General features: G+C 51.2%; 6 protein-coding genes across 6 annotated transcripts; 4 read left to right on the top strand and 2 right to left on the bottom strand.

Annotated features, from left to right (window-relative positions):
• Positions 1 to 1,681: 1,681 nt before the first annotated feature.
• On the top strand, positions 1,682 to 3,505 carry BO95DRAFT_374479 (MFS transporter; the record flags this gene model as incomplete). The annotated part of the gene is made up of 5 exons (XM_025583101.1): positions 1,682 to 1,942; positions 2,019 to 2,259; positions 2,312 to 2,380; positions 2,447 to 2,893; positions 2,955 to 3,505. The coding sequence occupies 5 exons, from the start codon at positions 1,682 to 1,684 to the stop codon at positions 3,503 to 3,505; spliced, it is 1,569 nt and encodes a 522-aa protein (XP_025437391.1).
• An 870-nt stretch (positions 3,506 to 4,375) lies between these two features.
• BO95DRAFT_281816 (RFX family transcription factor) lies at positions 4,376 to 7,762 on the top strand. Its single transcript, XM_025581652.1, has 4 exons — positions 4,376 to 4,631; positions 4,797 to 5,523; positions 5,576 to 5,893; positions 5,950 to 7,762. The coding sequence occupies exons 1-4, from the start codon at positions 4,616 to 4,618 to the stop codon at positions 7,559 to 7,561; spliced, it is 2,673 nt and encodes an 890-aa protein (XP_025437392.1). The 5' UTR covers positions 4,376 to 4,615; the 3' UTR covers positions 7,562 to 7,762.
• A 705-nt stretch (positions 7,763 to 8,467) lies between these two features.
• On the bottom strand, positions 8,468 to 11,133 carry BO95DRAFT_399406 (uncharacterized protein). The gene is made up of 4 exons (XM_025583821.1): positions 10,847 to 11,133; positions 9,892 to 10,760; positions 9,153 to 9,839; positions 8,468 to 9,090 (listed from the first exon to the last, which is right to left on the bottom strand). Exons 1-4 carry the CDS (start codon positions 10,847 to 10,849, stop codon positions 8,967 to 8,969), a joined length of 1,683 nt encoding a protein of 560 aa, XP_025437393.1. The 5' UTR covers positions 10,850 to 11,133; the 3' UTR covers positions 8,468 to 8,966.
• Positions 11,134 to 11,506: 373 nt separating this feature from the next.
• Positions 11,507 to 13,496, top strand: BO95DRAFT_447448 (E1 ubiquitin-activating protein AOS1). Its single transcript, XM_025587618.1, has 4 exons — positions 11,507 to 11,706; positions 11,775 to 11,832; positions 11,899 to 12,070; positions 12,138 to 13,496. Exons 1-4 carry the CDS (start codon positions 11,661 to 11,663, stop codon positions 13,020 to 13,022), a joined length of 1,161 nt encoding a protein of 386 aa, XP_025437394.1. The 5' UTR covers positions 11,507 to 11,660; the 3' UTR covers positions 13,023 to 13,496.
• Positions 13,327 to 15,646, bottom strand: BO95DRAFT_447449 (Ytp1 family protein). Its single transcript, XM_025587619.1, has 5 exons — positions 15,369 to 15,646; positions 15,203 to 15,280; positions 14,250 to 15,092; positions 14,033 to 14,162; positions 13,327 to 13,967 (listed from the first exon to the last, which is right to left on the bottom strand). Exons 1-5 carry the CDS (start codon positions 15,492 to 15,494, stop codon positions 13,636 to 13,638), a joined length of 1,509 nt encoding a protein of 502 aa, XP_025437395.1. The 5' UTR covers positions 15,495 to 15,646; the 3' UTR covers positions 13,327 to 13,635.
• Positions 15,647 to 15,822: 176 nt separating this feature from the next.
• BO95DRAFT_476904 (SWI5/SAE3 family protein) lies at positions 15,823 to 16,390 on the top strand (the record flags this gene model as incomplete). Its single annotated transcript, XM_025589959.1, has 3 exons — positions 15,823 to 15,990; positions 16,062 to 16,147; positions 16,231 to 16,390. The coding sequence occupies exons 1-3, from the start codon at positions 15,898 to 15,900 to the stop codon at positions 16,388 to 16,390; spliced, it is 339 nt and encodes a 112-aa protein (XP_025437396.1). The 5' UTR covers positions 15,823 to 15,897.
• Between the last annotated feature and the right edge of the window lie 128 nt (positions 16,391 to 16,518).

Below are 16,518 nucleotides of genomic sequence, written 5' to 3' on the forward strand. Positions count from 1 at the left end.
ACCGATTCCAGGCCAACAGAAACATGCCAGTGCTTATGAACCCTCATCTAATGACGGCCGAGACGAATTTCCTCCTTGGGAAAAGAGCATCAGCATCATCATCGTGCTCCGCAATTGACCGAATCGAGCAATCTACTATTTGTGATCTGTCTTTACCCTGCTCTGCTGTCCGGTGCCCCCCCGCCCCCCCCCCCCCAAATAGATGATTGCGCACATTCAGTGATTTACCGATGCTCGAGAGTTTTCGTCATCACGGGCTATTATTGCATACGCCGCAGTTGGCCCTGTCCATCCGCACTATGCTGTAGATCTTCATCTTCAGTATGGCCTCACTGTTGAAGACCAGAGAATTGCTTTTATCATCTTTTTGAAAACCCCCCCTTTTCGGGTCACATAATTAAGCTTAAGGGAGAGCCTACGCATTAGGCTCCATCCAGGCCGTGATTGCCGCTGAAAATCCACCAAAGCAGAATTCCAAACTCCGCGGTGGGCGAAGCTGCATGGAACTCAGATCTTCTAGTCTAACACTTTAGCATGCGGGACCGGCCATCATGTCAAGGTTAAGGCAGCAACTCGGAGGCAGTGGGCACCGGTTTTCGGGTTGGCCGGACTCTAGCCCCCCCGGTCCCCAATCCACCCTGAGTGCGAAGGGTGCCGATGTAGATCCCCGAGATCCATGCAAATCCTAAGAATGAGGATCATGCCTATCAATGGCCATAATGGCCTCTCCTGTAAATCTTCGTCCATGCCCAATCCTTCCGGCACTGAATGGACATGAATAACATACTGGAACACGTTTGAAAATGATCAGATGTTTGTCCCAGCAAAGTGCCAGTCGGAATCTTCTATCGACAGGCAAAGCTGATGAGAGGCTCAAGGGTATCTCAGATGACAACCACGCCTCGAAGAAATTCCGGTCTTGAACACGCACGTGAAAGACTCCGGCTCCGTTGGTCAACAGTTTCGCCGGTTATGATCGTCCGTTGCCACAAGGACCCGCTGGCAGTGATGCCGCCATCTCTCAATAGACAGTCCAGATTCTTGAACACTTGCTCCGCTCTTTCTAGATTCTGCGATACATGACAGATGCGCCGGGTCCCTGAAACACACCAATCCTATGTTGCAGGTGGATTGCATTCGTCAGCTCCCAGCTTCGAGCGCTAGTCGACGGTCTCGGCAGCTCTCAATGGCTTGCAGAGCTCATATTCCTGACCACTCGTCGTCACATCAGCCCCGTCTTGTCTTTTCCAGACCCTCGTTGTTCCCACTTCATATCTCCCACTTTCAGCGGCTGCCCAATGGCTCGGATCTGCCCCAATGTGACCTAGCCTGCTGGGTGCCAAGTGAGACTGGTCGGAGACGAAGGTCCCTCCAACTCGGGCCCTCGTGCATGCGATAAGGCTTCTATGTGTTACCCACTTGACTCCCATCTAGGAAGGTCCTCGGATTGACCTCATCCATCAACCATGCTCCGCAGTGGAGATGCCTAGTCCTTTCTTCTGTCGGAGTCCGAGCGTGTTTTGTCCGTGGCATCAATGACATGGGAAACTCCGGGACATATAGTGCACTGGCCTCGCACATGGTCCGTCTGCAGAAACACTCTCCTTGTCCATCCTCTTTGATTTGGATACTATTGTTTAGCAAGTTGCTACAGGGCTGGACCTGCAATCAAGCCATAAACATGTCACCATCGAGAGAAGAGACCGCAAAGGTCCCAGAGCCACAACTTTCCTCGGTGGCTTCCTCAACGGATCAAGACTCGGAGAAGGGTTCGATCTCGCAAGATCCATCCACGTTCGAGGGTCAATCATCTGAGCCTTCACCACACCATATTTTCACTCGATCCCGCAAGTTGCAGATGGTATGCATCGTCTCGATGGCTGCCATCTTTTCACCGTTGTCCTCCAATATTTACTTCCCTGCTTTGGACGATGTATCGAAGGTGTGTATCCAGAGCATAAGTCATGCAGTGCTCGAGCCCTTCAGAGATCCAGACATGTTTACTGAACGTGGAACAGTCACTCAACGTCAGCATGACGCTGGCGACTCTCACTATCACAATATACATGATTGTCCAAGGCCTCGCGCCGACCTTTTGGGGTTCTCTCTCAGATGCTTTAGGAAGACGCCCTGTGTTCATTGGCACCTTTGTTGTCTACTTAGTAGCAAACATCGCACTTGCCGAGTCCGAGAACTATGGCGAGCTCATGGCATTTCGCGCTCTGCAGGCAGCTGGTAGTGCGGCTACCATTTCGATTGGTAAGATTGTCATTTGGAATTCACTGCTGCAGCACTTCTAACGCCTATGCAGGAGCTGGAGTTATTGGCGACATCACCACTTCCGCGGAAAGGGGTAGCTTGGTGGGCATCTTCGGCGGGGGTAAGTAAATTTGGCTCTGCACAACCAGAAGAATTCTGGTAGCATGGAAGCTGACAAGAATGGTAGTCCGCATGCTTGGACAAGGCATTGGCCCGGTGTTTGGTGGCCTGTTGACCCAGTACCTTGGGTATAGATCTATCTTCTGGTTCCTGACCATACTTGGAGGCGTGAGTCTAGTGTCAATCCTGGTTCTCCTCCCGGAAACGCTCCGCCCTATTGCTGGCAATGGTACTGTGAAGCTTGATGGCCTCCACAAGCCTTTTCTATACCACTTTACGAGCCAGCCCGGTGTTATCGACGGTGCAGAACCGGGGGTAAAAAAGGCGAAGGTGACTTGGCGGACCGTGTGTGCGCCATTGAAATTCCTGGCCGAAAAGGATGTCTTTATCACCTTATTTTTTGGAAGTATAGTGTATACTGTATGGAGCATGGTGATCTCGAGCACCACGGATCTCTTCAGCGAGGTCTATGGCCTGTCATCTCTTGAAGTAGGGTTGACATTTTTGGGCAACGGTACGTTGAGCTCTCAGCAGGCACTACCAGGGATTTCAGGTTGCTAATGTCGATAAAACAGGATTTGGATGTATGTCAGGATCTTACCTGGTAGGGTATCTTATGGACTACAACCACCGCTTGACCGAGCGCGAATATTGCGAGAAGCATGGATATTCAGCGGGCACTCGAGTAAATCTCAAATCACACTCGGACTTTCCCATCGAGGTTGCTCGGATGCGAAACACTTGGTGGATCACTGTCATCTTTATCGTGACTACAGCGGTCTATGGCGTGTCTCTGCGCACCCATGTTGCTGTTCCCATTATCTTGCAATACTTCATCGCCTTCTGTGCGACGGGGATCTTCACTATCAACAGCGCGTTGGTCATTGATCTGTATCCCGGAGCAAGCGCCAGCGCAACGGCGGTGAATAACCTGATGCGATGTTTGATAGGAGCTGCAGGTGTGGCGGCTGTACAACCCATTCTGGAAGCGCTGGGGGCAGACTATACGTTTGTTTTGCTCGCGGGTATCACATTGGTGATGGTTCCATTGCTGTGGATTGAAGACCGCTGGGGTCCTGGCTGGCGCCACGCCCGAGAGCGGAGGCTAAAAGCACAAATGCAATAGACTATTTTGAGTCTACCGGGTTTGAATTTCAATGGACAAGGATATTTGGCATTTGTGGGCAGTCGATGGAGTTTGGAGCTGCTTGAAGGATTGTTTTGTGTTGACTTTTATACCACACTGGGGCACATGATGATAGCTCCTGAGATGTTCTTGGGACGGCGTTGGTTATAGATGCTTAGAGTCGTGGGTTGTGAGGATATTCAGATTAACTATGAATTTGGATTCTTTTTTTCCCACCTCGTAGATTGTCTCTTGGGGATGCAGGTATAATGCTGGATTGAAGGGCATGTAATTCATAGGGTTGATTGAGTATCAACTATTGATGATGAGTTCCAAACATGGCATTGAATGAAATGAGGTCATAAGCGAGCTTCGGTGGTGGTAGATCGAGTTGGGCCGAGAACTAATGGGCTTAGTCATGGGGGCTGACGAACCATGGGTCGGCGGAAGAGTCGCATCTTCTACAACAACAATACTACCTAGTATCTTCATGTATGTGCAACATACATACTTAAGTGCAACTACTCTGTATAGTGCAGAAGAAAAAGAACTGGTCAAAATACATACATATATGGTCAGTCCAGAGTGCTCTGAATAGCTCCTTTAATCTTAACGGACGCAAGGACTAGCCAAGATTGATTGCATTCTGCAGGGATGTTTTTGTTTGGCTGCGAAGAATGCATCTTAGCTAAGCCGCATGGGAGCACGTGACGGGGACCCAAACAACCGCCGCCTCGTTGCTTGAGAGACGGATTTCTCTGTTTATTCCTCCTTCGACCTTCGCCCACTTCGACCCTGCAAACGCGGCCGCTATGAGCCTTCCATAGCCAGTCTGCTGCAGCTCAACGACAAATCTCTGAATGCCTTGACGACGACAAGCTATACAACCCGCTGCCTCTTTCTTCTGGTGTTCGTGCCTGTTCTGCGTCTGCTGCGGTGGGGATTCGTGCGGTTCGAGGGTGGTTCCGTGAAGGATCAAAACAGACGCTATTGCCCGTGGTTACCACACCAAACCAAACCCGTCTCTCACCCAGCAACGAAACGTGTGCTGTGTGTAGCAGTACCCGAATATCTTTCCCTCCCAGTCAATAAAGAAGAATAAAGGAGGATATGCCTCCTGATATGGGTAAGAGATACTGCTTTTCTTCCTGCATGCGACCTGTCTCGGTGGTTCATCGTACTTTGACCGTTGCGTACCGTCTGTCCCTTTGGGTTTTGGGTTGCCTCCTGCCCTGCTGCTGCTGCTGCTTCATAAGCTTATAAGTTTGGTCGGCTAATCGTGCAGGCACAGTGGGCCGAGCGGCCTCGCAGGCGTCGAGTGTTGCTTCTCAAACGACCCAATTAGTAGCACCACTCAGCCGCCCCGGTACCGCTGATCTCATGCGATCACGATCGGAAACTGTAGTATCAAGGAACAGCCGTCGCCCACGGTCGCGAGGCTCAACGGCTAGCATTCATTCCACCACGACTCAACAGACCCAGGATCAACAGATCACCGACGGGTTCCCCCAGTTTTTGCCCACGCAGCCCACAGGTCATAGTGTCTTTGCTAGTAATCCGGAGGAAATCATCATGCGATTCGGACAGCAGCTGTCGCACCAGGTAAACGGCGCATCTCTCGATCCGACGCTGCAAGAGGCCCATCATCCCGTCATGCCGCGGGCTGAGGAGTTCCCGGGCCATGCAATGCACAGTCACCATCTATCCCATCACACATTGTCAGCCGGCATACCGAGTCACGGCCTCCCGGGCATGCCGATGCCACAGTTTGCGGCTATGTATGATAGTGGGATTGAAAACCATGCGCCGGAGCACGTTCTGGAGGACAACGAGAATTCTGAGGCAGGCGCAAAGAAGAAGAAAGGGTCTAGCTCATCCCTCGCCAACGATAACGAGCTCCGGAAATTATTACGTCAATATGAAGGGTTCACTCTGAAGCAGATGGCAGCCGAGGTCTTGAAGCATGAAGGTGCTGGCGGCAAGGCTGAAAAGGTGAAGCAGGTCTTTGCTATGATCTGGTAAGCAGCGGTTTGTTCTTGGGCTCTGTCAGCCATGCTCACCTGGCTCTAGGTTGAAGGAGAACTGCAGGAAAAGTAGCGGCTCGGTCAGACGTGATCGCGTCTATTGCTGTTATGCCGAGAAATGTGGGACAGAACGTGTCTCGGTGTTGAACCCCGCGTCATTCGGGAAATTGGTTCGAATCATCTTTCCCAACGTCCAGACGAGACGGTTGGGCGTTCGTGGCGAATCAAAGTACCACTACGTGGATTTGACCGTGATTGAGGAGAAACAGCAGAAGCCGCCACCACTAAACCCTCAATTACCGATGAGTGGAAATGGTTCCACTGGTGTTACGGATAGCAAGGTTGAAGATATCATGCAGAAAAGGTATGGTGAATGTTCCTTGCCATTTGACTGACGCAAAGTATTGATGAAGCCTGTAGCATCAGCGTCGCACCTCAACCACCTGCCGATACCGCCGAATTCCCTTCCCCCACAACATCATTTACCCCCAGATTTTCGACCAATACCTCGAATCCAGGGTGTGGTTGCCCAGTCCCATCTTACTCTTATGGTGATTCCTCCACCACCCTAGATAATATGGCAAGCCAAGCCGGTAAAATCATTCATCAGATGCTCGACCTACCTTCATGCGACACGGCTTCCATCGATAATGAAGATCTTCATCTTCCTGATATACAGCAGTACCTCCCAGCAAACACGGACCCCAAAATCGCTGCTGCGCTTGCAGCTCTTTATCGCTCACATTGTATTTCTGTCATTGACAGTTTCCGATACTGCAAGGAAAAGAACATGTTACGATATTTCTCGGCCTTCCACGGCACACTGACTGTTCCTGTGCAGAAGCTCTTAACGCATCCTAACCTTGCACCATGGATCAAAGAATGCGATTGGATCATGTATCAGAAAATGATTGCATTCGTCGCACCGCTCACCACTCAGGTGGTGCCGAAATTGGTTTTGGATGCTTTCTGCTCCATCTCGCAACGGCTGACAGCCCACATTGCGGACACGTTCAAGACTCAGCCTACACATGTTTCTCTAGCCAGACTGCTCCCAGCGCATATCTTCTGTAATCTACTGAAGCATATGCTTGATGTCAACCAGTCTGCCAACGCGGCCGCCGCATGGTTGTGCCATCCCGACAACCGAAATCAGATGTGGTTCGATTTCAAGACCTTGGTTGACCCCAAAGAAATGATCATGAAAGCCAATATTCCCAGCTGCGCGGAGCGTGCAACTGAACAGATATTGAAGCATGACATTCGATCTCTTCTCACCCCAGTTACAGACATCAACCCATCTACCACTCTCCCCTTTTTTGCCAAGCCTGATACCGAAGAAGACAACAAAGTACACAAATTCCCCGTCGAAGAGGCGGCCGGCGATGACTACAACTTCCCGGACAAGTGGATCTCTTTCATTCTAAACCTTCCGGGAGCCTTTCCGCATCACCGCACTCAGTGCATAATTGAGAAAGTCGATGCTCTGTGGGATTGCATCCTGCGGCGACTTACGCTGGGAGGCGCTCAAAGTTTCAGCGCTTGGTGGATGACCAAGGTCTTCTTTCATGAAATGATGTTATGGCAAGCTGAAAAGGGAGGGTTTATGCGTTACAAGCCAAGTACTCTGCAACACGCTGGTATGGCTGCGAACCAGCAAGGGCAGAGTGGGTTTCTCATGAAGCCCTCAAACTTGCCGGGTCACGAGAGAAGTAACTCAATGATGACAAATGATTCTCAGCTTGGAGGCGAGGCAAGAGCACGACCGACTCCCAGCTCCACGTCAGCAGAGAGCATGAGTCAAACTCAGGATTCCTTGCGGCCCCAAGTGGATGCAGAGTCAAACCCTAATGATACCGAAAACGAGAAGCCTACCAATATTCCCGAGAGCATTGCTGGCTTCCATGCTCCGAATAATGACGATAGCGCCATTGATCTTGACGACGACTCGATGTTGATGACCGTGGGTAAATATGGTGATATGATGGCTTCCGACCCAGCGGATGCTGAGGGAGACGTCGTCGTCATATGATTTACCTATACATATTCCTTCGAATTTTCGTTCTTGGATCCAAAATACGAGTTTTCTTTGTTTTAAGGGTGGAGTTGGATTCTCTTTTTCTATTTCAGGAGTACCATTTTGGTTTGATTATCTGTTTGATGTCTCTCGCCTAAAGAGATTTCACCTTCGGCGTTCGACGATCTTTTGCATGAGAGACGAGAAACGAGAGAATCGATTCGAGATAACGTCGGCCTCGATACGTCGTTCTAGCACCAATCACACTGTTGCGCTTGGTATCAGCTTGATTTTACCTCTCTCTACACACATACTTCTTCCTCAAAGCGTGGTTGATCCCGCTTGGCTCCCTCTTCTGACTATCCTCTTTTCATCCCTGACTTTTCTCTCCCGATCTCGATAATGCGGACGACCGAGCTACGACTCAACCATCTCTTTCTGTACATACATACGCACACTACTTTCAGATTTGGTGACGAGAGATAATGTGATCTCCCACAGAACTCGCCATTGGCTTTGTTTCATGTTGAGGTTGTTGGAAGGGCCGATGTGTTGCTTCACTGGCGCTAGATGGCTCATTTGCTCATTTTTGTCCGAGTTTTACGCATTGGGGACTACCAATCTATCTGTTTGTGTACGCTTGATGTTTAGCCTGTGAGCGGAGGTGTGACTTGTTGTGCACTGGACCGTCTGCAGTCGTTGCCTTACTACACATACCATACTTTAATACTTACGAACTTTGTCAAAAAGAAACAGTCTGCATTGCTCTCTCGATTGCGCTCCCGTAATTCGACACTTCTTTATACCTTACGAGTGGCGGCTCCATCCAGGCATTCCCATCCCGCTTTGCTTGTTTGAATCTAGTAGTCAATGTGCACATGGGGAGGTGAGTTACTAGGTAATGTCCACCCAGGCCCTTCTCGGTTAACAAGCCCTCGGCTCCGTGAGTATACTGGAGCCGGAGCCCGATGGTGGAGAACACATATTGATAGCAAGGCTACGTCACGGAGCAGACTTTTTTCCCTTGAAGTGAAAAAGGAAGACCATTCTGTTTCAATCATTGTCCCGCATTAATACAACGCCGATTTCAGGCACGGACGGGTAACCAGAATACTCTGAACATCGTGACTCTGGACATTGTCTCACCACCTCAGAGGAGGCGTGAAACATATGAGTGCATGAGAAACATTTCTATCTAAGTTGGGTATCGGTTTACGATCAGGAGGGATGGGTATGGGTATGGGTATGAAGGAAGTCAGAGAGGGACCAACGAGTCCTGGCTGTGTTTGATGAGATGAAAGACCAGTCCCTGAAAGCGCCCGAAGGTGGCTTGCGTTGCACATTCGCACAACCAGCAAGCATGAAGCGAACACATATATCCGTGTGGTGGTGGGGGTTGCACGCAAGAGGTAGTATGGGTTTATCTGAAACCTGAAGCTGGAAAGAACCTCGGGCCACCATAACCGTAAGCAACGATGCTTTGAATGTCGATATTCTTTCCGCTATGGGGATTCCACAGCTTGACAAGGATGTATCTTCCTGAGCTGTATGGTGGCAATAAGTTAGACACGTAGGATCTTCTCGAGCGGCAAGGCATAAAACTTACGGTGGGGGATCAAACTTAATGCTGACCATGCTCTTGTGTCTGGCAATGTGAAACCGTGCATGAGGTTTCATAAGCGAAGAGTCCAGGGGCTGCGAGACTTCGTGGCGTTGGGGGGGAGGTGTATCGGGCGAACGTGGACGGTGCCTTGGGTGTGCTGCTTCGTAGCGACGCCGCATGGCTCGGATCTGCCTCGATAAAGCCCGGCGGCGCCGAGGAAATGTACCCATTTCAGCAAGTTCAGCTTCGCTCAGACTGTCACTAGTGTCCGAACAGATGGCGGCGTCGTCGAACCGATCAGCCTCAAGACGCTCTATCTCAGTGAGGTATGGCGTCTGGTCATCATCGTCATTCCGTCCGTGGGCATCCGAACGTGCATCCGATTGTTCATCGTAATTGGTCATGGTGCGAAACTCCGGTATGGGATCAGGTTCGCCTCCCTCGACGGGCCTCGAAGGATTATTGTTGTCAGTGTCAGAAGCTTCGGTGTTGAGATTGGGCTCGACCATGTTCCCTTGAATATTCGGCAGGCGAGGCCGGTGCGCATTCAGGTATTCCTGAGATGGCTGCATTCCATTGTGCCAATTTCGCCCAGTGCGTCTGGTCGCCTCATGTTGAACATGAGATGCGGCTGTACGAGCTAAAAGGTCGTCAGATGTCATTGAGACAAAAACCATGCCTTCTTGAATCCTATGAATAGAGTCAGCAGCGAGCTTGATATTGTGAAGCCGCTATCACTTACGGAGCATCATAACCAATTCTCGGCGCTTTGATGACGATCTTCTGCAAACAAAAAGGGATTCCAGCTTGGTGTTTCAAGATCAAGTTGCATCGGTCTGATTTTGTGCAGTACACAGTGGAGTCATTGCGAAGGATGTTCTCGGGCCAGGAGCTTTCTCCGTCCGGTTCGTATGTGCCTCCGTCACAGCTGGCTAACTCCATTCTGAGTGCTCCCGGGACCACTTGACCATATTGACCGTAACGAAAGTTCTGCAAGCCTTCTCGATGATCGTCCGTCTCCAACTTGCGACGCTTTGTCCTCCAGTGATCCATCGGGGAGTCACTCTCTAATTGCTGAGGCATGACTGTTGGTGACTCGAGACGGGGTACAGGCTCATCCAGGAGAGACGTTTGATTTGCGCCTCTGCTTCTTCTCACGCGGCCAATCCGATCCTCGGCTCTGAGAGGACGGAACCTCGGAGTCCTGTTGCCAGATCGGATCGGGTCAGAAGCACTTGCTTCCGAGTTCACAACTGTCACATTCAGCGCGTGCGGTCTCTGACCACCAGGACGCACAGAACCTGCCGTGCTGCCGTTGTCCGTGGCTTGTTGTTGGTTCCAAATCTGGCGTTCGGCTCGGACTTGTTGAACTTGCCGGTCCAAAGCTGCCCTGGCCTCTTCGGCGATAAATGAGGACCTGCCCCGGTACTCCTCCAACTCCTGGTTCAGAGTTTCAAGCGCACGAGCCGAGTTGTTACGGTTACGCTCGGAATTGAACAGTTCCTGTAGATGCTGTAGACGATTCAAAACAGGGCGTTGCTGTCGGTCGTTGTTGGTACGAGACCCTCGAGAAGGACGGCGAGAGGCGGGAGGGTAATCGTAGTTCCCGGACTTGATTTGCAGTGCGTCAGAAAGTCAGTATTGCAGATGATACGCGGTAGAATTGCATTCTCCGCAAACGACTATTAGCTACGTACCATAACTTGATGTTATGTTAAGAATTAAACCATCCACTGTGGTGATGGGGCGAGGGCGTACAGCGGGCAACTATACGGAACCCGATAACCACACAAAGGATAAGGGTGGCACACAAGGACAATGCAGAGATAAACCGGTAAGATGGATCAATGAAGGGGAGATGGGATGAAAAAGAGAGGGAGAGAGAGAGAGAGAGAGAGAGAGAGAGAGAATGTATGTGTGAGTAGGAAAGATGAAACCAAACCGAGAAGGTATGTGAGCGAGGAAGAAGAAAAGATGACGGATGGATGGAGAGGGAGAGGGAGGAGTGGGTGGAGGTGGAGAAAGAGGATGGAGTGATGGATTGGAATGACGCCCGCCCGCGGCATTCCTTCCTTTACTTCAAGCGATAAGCAGTCGGACTAACTTATCGACGGACTATCGGGTGGACTCGCACGTGATGAACGATAGATAGAAAGAAGATTAGAATAGTTGCAAGTACAAGTTAACTTACAAGTTAACTTACAAGTTACACCTTCACTTTCACTTGTGCACTCACTTGTGCACTCACTTGTGCACTCACTTGTGCATTCACTTGTTATTATCTTCTTCTTTCTTCCAGTAGAACAGTCAGATTGTCCAAACCTTGCTTCCAATACTTGCCTTCACCCCCCCCCCCCCAACCTTTTCCCCCCGACCTGCGCGCATACCTTTGCCCGCCTCCCATCAAAAGTCGGCCACCATCCCTGGACTGCTGCGGAATAATATCCCATCGTTTTGAAGGCGCGTGAGCTGGAGATTGCCTCTTTTCCCGCATTATACGTCATTCAAACCATGGAGTCGCAGCCAGCCCAGGCGCCAGCCCAGGCGATGAGCGCAGGTATGCTAAGTTCATTACTCCCAAACATCGAGGAGAAGCTCTCGAATAGTAATCGTGGTGTGGAAAAGATGAAATCGCGCTATATGACCGCCAAATCCGCCTCTGGGGAGTAAAAGCTCAAGAAAAGTGAGCTCCCTCGGTAGTCCCCTCCGTGGCTTGCTCAGCGTCTCCTGACCCTCGGTCTTCTCATAGGCTGCGATCCGCGAATATCCTACTTATCACTTTCAAAGCTCTGGCGAACGAGGTCGCAAAAAACCTGGTGCTTGCGGGGATTGGTTCTCTTACCATCATCGACCATGAGAGTGTGACGGAGGAGGATCTCGGCGCGCAATTCTTCGTGAATGAGGATTGTAGATGCCAGAATGTAAGCGGGGAAACCCTTTCCTCCATCAAACTCCCATTCATTTAAATGCTGAAGCGAAGTCCTATAGCGAGCACAAGCTGCAGCGCCGGCCATTCGTGCCATGAACCCTCGGGTTCAGCTCCACATCGACACCGAAGATGTTCACCTCAAACAACCGGAGTACTTTGCACAGTTCGACATCACGATCGCCACAGAACTTGACTTCCACACGTACACGACCATCAATGCCGCGTGTCGGATAGCCAACCGGCCCTTCTACGCCGCCGGGCTGCACGGTTTCTACGGCTTCGTCTTCGCCGATCTGATTTCCCACGACTTTGTGATCGAGAGGTCCAAATCCAACGTGGCCTCGGTCACCCAGGAGACCCCGACGCGGAGTATCCTCAACATCACCACCAAGAAGGAGAACGAGAAGGTCATTGAGATGGTGACCAAGCGCGAGGTGTACTCCCCTCTGATCTTGGCCAACACCTCTCCGCTTCCCGAGGAATTCACGCGTCTGCCCCGCAAACGCAAGCAAGTCACCCCGCTCCTCACCTGTCTCCGCGCGCTGTGGGAGTACCAGAAACTCTCCGCCGGCGCGCTGCCGACATTCTCCCACCAGGACCTCGAGGTCTTCACCAAGCTCGCGCGAGACGGCCACCAGGAACTGAAACTGGACATCGCAACCCTCGACGCGGAGTTCCTGCGCACCTTCTTGCAGAACCTGAACAACGAGTTGAGTCCCGTGGCGGCCTTCGTCGGGGGCAGTCTGGCACAGGATGTGATCAATGTGCTCAGTGCACGCGAACAACCCCTCCAGAACATGCTGCTGTTCGACGGTGAACGTTTGACCGCTCCCATCTACCCCCTGCACCCTATCTTCCCGCCCGAGGTCGACAATATGCTCCCCGCTGTGATTCCAGTCCCGAACCCAATCCCCTTGGACGGGGCACCCGCCCTGGCACCTTGATGAGCCCCACAAGCATCCTGCAGAGGAGGATAAAAGGAATGAAGAGGCGCCGAGATATGGAAAGGCAGTCAACTCTTCTGGAGTTTTGGTGCCGAAAATGAAAAGGGTTCACTTAGAGAGTTCTTAGTCGCTACTATGGGGCAGTACGGATCTTTGCCATATATCTACGCTTGCGCTGTAATGCTCCACACCTAGCCTTTTACCACCGGAGGTAAGGCCGTGTATGATAGATTTGACAATACTACAATCGACCCACTCTTTAAAGCACTACTATGGCCGTCGACTGTGTGGCCGTTCGAGGTGGCTTGCGTCTCTCTCAATGTCTTGCGCGCCTGAATACTCCAGACTTTGGCAGAATCACGAAGCTCATATGTCATGTCCCTTAGCCGATCATCTTCGCCTGTTGGTTGCGGTGCAATATAACCTCGGATCCATCCCTCAAAAGACCGGGCGGGCCAAGTCATCTGAGACCGGGATTCCAAGGATTCAATGGTTTTCCAAGTAAAGTCAAATGCAATTTAATAGTCGGACAAGAAATATGAACAGTTCAGGCTTGCTGGAATGGAATGGAAGACACCCAAAAGAAAGTTATATAGATTTAAACTCCTTCAAATCAATGCGTTGACGTCTCCTTACCAACGAGAGCGGAGCTTTCCTCGTCGTCCACTTTCCGAGGTCCCATTGTGTTCCTACTGTGCTCCCCGTTGTCTTCCTCATCTGAGATGAGCCCCTGCAGCTCGAACTCCTCCGCGTCATGGACGTGCTGGTTCTCGGATGCCGAGCGAGCGTGGCCGTTCAGAAAGCGGCCGTTGGGCTGGTTAGGCTTGTAGCCGGGCGAACTTTCGCCGGCGTCGTCTGCAAAGCTGGAGGAGCGGGAGCGGGACGGTGGCTTGGTGGATTCAGGCCATGCGTGAACAGCGTAGATGTGCAAGAGGACGTTGACGACTGAGAGGAAGGATGTTAGAGCGAGGTCTCTGGGCAGATCAGTGAGACATTCAAGTACAACATACAGAGGAAGAGGATGAAAGCAATGCTGTACAGAATCAGGACGTATGAAACATGTGTGATTCCAGCGTCGCTGAGCAATTGCATTTGTTCTTCGGTGGCGCCCATGAAGAGGAACCCAGAAGCGTACAACAACTAGAATCGAGTTAGTACAGTAGCTCAAAAATGGAGAGTGACCAGGTCCTTAAGGCAACATCCAGCTCCTGTGTCCAGGCGACTTACGAAAGGCGTGAGATACTGAAAGCTATTCGGGTCGGAACCGTCCGGGCTGACGGTGCCCTTGTCTCTGAGCACAAAGGAGATCTCAATGATCCTGGCAAAGCCGGCAGTCATCAAGGTGTAACCGAAGATGGAGTGGATCATAGTACTGATCATCAGATGCTGGGGGTGAGCGGACATGGCATAACCGGTGAGTAGAATAACCAGGGCTGGAATGAGATTGCGCTTGGGGCGGCCATTGCGTTTCCGGCTCAGCCAAATACCCAGCAGCCCGGCACACCACCAAACAATTCCCATCGTGGTATGTTGTAGATCGTTGTGTACCCAGGGACCTCCCCACCGATGCTCGGTGAAGGTGTTGACACATCCCCAGGCGGCGATGATCAGCGAATCGAAGAACTCCTGGCTGCGACCCGTGCGGCGAAGCCAGTACTGACCAACGAGGAGCAGGATGGTAAGCAGAATTCCATAGGCGATGAAAGCGCTGCCCATGATAAAGTGAGCCAGACACTGTCCTAAGTGGTCATCCCGGCAGAAGCCCATGGCTGTGATTCCTCCAAACAGCATCTGAACCCAGCTTGCGACCGGCATGGCCTTGCCGACAACTCCGTGCGCAAATACCATGACCCGACGAATCCGCCCGTGAATGCCCTTGGTGAGATGTAGTTTGAGATAGACGCCCAGAAAAATCTGAACCACCATCATCAACATCAATGTATTTGCGAAAGACGCATGGACGTTTTTGGCGAATTGGCGACCCTTGTGAGCATGGCCCAGGAAGTATGCGACTACTGCGACAATTGTGCCCACAATCTGGAGAGGGACATGCCAGCGCGACCGTACAATCTAGTTGTCAAGCAAGAAACGTTAAACCCCAAGGTCCATACACTCGAGGATGACTCCGCAGCCATCCAAATGAGGCTGTCGGAGATAAGTACGGAGAGACTTGAACTTACCCCGAGAACCATACCCAAGGGGAAAATGATGCCAAAGGCAAATCCCATGAGTATCATATGCAGCCATAGCGTCGAATCCTGGGGGGGGGACAAGTTATCAGTTGGAGACAGAACAGAAAGAAGGGGGGTGAGGGGGCTTGTAGCTCGAAGGCAAGATGAAACCTACAATCGGATCTTCGGAGATGGCGGCACCGTCAGGAACATTTTCATGGCCTTCGTGAGCGCACGCTGGCATGGCCAGCAGCAAGGTTACCAGCAACCCGGACAGGTGAGATCGACTTGTTATTGCCATGATTGCCACTTCACTTCCTCTTTATAAAGAAAAAAGAAGGTGAGTAGTGAGAGGACGATAGGGAGAGAAGAGAGAAGGGGATGTGCAGAGAGGGAGAGGGAGGAAAGAGAGAGAGAGAGAGCTGAGGGGACAAAGAGTGGGTGAGTTCTGGCCGATCGGATGGGTGGAGGCCCTGGGACGGAGGACGTACTCGTAAGCATCCACAGGCGGCATCTAAAGCGCATTCGGGCAAAGCAGATTGGACGAAGGGCTCCGCATTTCTATACTTACTACAGGTACGTAGACTAGTCCACCTCTCCCTTCTCTTTCACTTGATTATTCACTACCACTGATACAAACCCCAGGATATTCCTGAAAATCGTTTGACAATTGATCTGCTGGATCATTATCACTGCATATCATCATGCCATCTCCGCGAGGCTCCACCGCCGAATCCGGCAACAAGCCTGCATCTCCAGCTCCAGCCGACCAACAAGCGTCAAAGAAAAAGAAGCTGGTACGTTATCCTCCGGCAAGACAAAAGCCAAAAAGAAAGAACCATTTCTACCCTGTTTCATTTCGCTTCAGGTTATACTACGCCAGTCAGTTGCAGATATACAAACCCAAATCGCCGACTTGGAGGCTCAGATCGCCGAAGCCAAGGCCCACTTGAAGTATGACAATCCCCCGAGTCCGCTCAGAAAAGGAAGGATACATAGTATGAATACTTATCGATCGACGTCCACGTGATGGCCAGGAACGACCCCAAAGCCACGGTGCAACAACATATCCGTCTGTTGCATGAATACAACGAAATCAAGGACGTTGGGCAGGGGTTACTGGGCCTGATCGCAGATGCGCGGGGAGTGCGACAAATTGACGTGCAAAGAGAGTATGGGGTGGGTGATCGCGATTGAGAATCACCCTGAGGGCTTACGGGACAGGAGCTTGAGTGATGTTTCTTTTACTCCATCTCAATTCTTGTTTCTATATGAGGAGATATTCTTCAATAAGAGATACAAGAGGTACAATACAGGTCATCGAC

The sequence above is a fragment of the Aspergillus brunneoviolaceus genome, assembly GCF_003184695.1.
Source record: "Aspergillus brunneoviolaceus CBS 621.78 unplaced genomic scaffold BO95scaffold_89, whole genome shotgun sequence".
NCBI classification, from domain to species: domain Eukaryota; kingdom Fungi; phylum Ascomycota; class Eurotiomycetes; order Eurotiales; family Aspergillaceae; genus Aspergillus; species Aspergillus brunneoviolaceus.

Coding starts and splice junctions, on each gene's coding strand:
- BO95DRAFT_447448 (XM_025587618.1), top strand. CDS start 11,661: ATGGAGTCGCAGCCAGCCCAGGCGCCAGCCCAGGCGATGAGCGCAG. Junction 11,833..11,898: donor GGAGTAAAAGCTCAAGAAAA/GTGAGCTCCCTC, acceptor GTCTTCTCATAG/GCTGCGATCCGCGAATATCC. Junction 12,071..12,137: donor AGGATTGTAGATGCCAGAAT/GTAAGCGGGGAA, acceptor GAAGTCCTATAG/CGAGCACAAGCTGCAGCGCC.
- BO95DRAFT_281816 (XM_025581652.1), top strand. Junction 5,524..5,575: donor CAGGTCTTTGCTATGATCTG/GTAAGCAGCGGT, acceptor ACCTGGCTCTAG/GTTGAAGGAGAACTGCAGGA. Junction 5,894..5,949: donor GAAGATATCATGCAGAAAAG/GTATGGTGAATG, acceptor TGAAGCCTGTAG/CATCAGCGTCGCACCTCAAC.
- BO95DRAFT_399406 (XM_025583821.1), bottom strand. Junction 9,840..9,891: donor AGAATTGGTTATGATGCTCC/GTAAGTGATAGC, acceptor CTCTATTCATAG/GATTCAAGAAGGCATGGTTT. Junction 9,091..9,152: donor ATTAAGTTTGATCCCCCACC/GTAAGTTTTATG, acceptor GCCACCATACAG/CTCAGGAAGATACATCCTTG.
- BO95DRAFT_447449 (XM_025587619.1), bottom strand. CDS start 15,494: ATGGCAATAACAAGTCGATCTCACCTGTCCGGGTTGCTGGTAACCTTG. Junction 15,281..15,368: donor CCATCTCCGAAGATCCGATT/GTAGGTTTCATC, acceptor TCCCCCCCCCAG/GATTCGACGCTATGGCTGCA. Junction 14,163..14,249: donor TTCAGTATCTCACGCCTTTC/GTAAGTCGCCTG, acceptor ACTCGATTCTAG/TTGTTGTACGCTTCTGGGTT.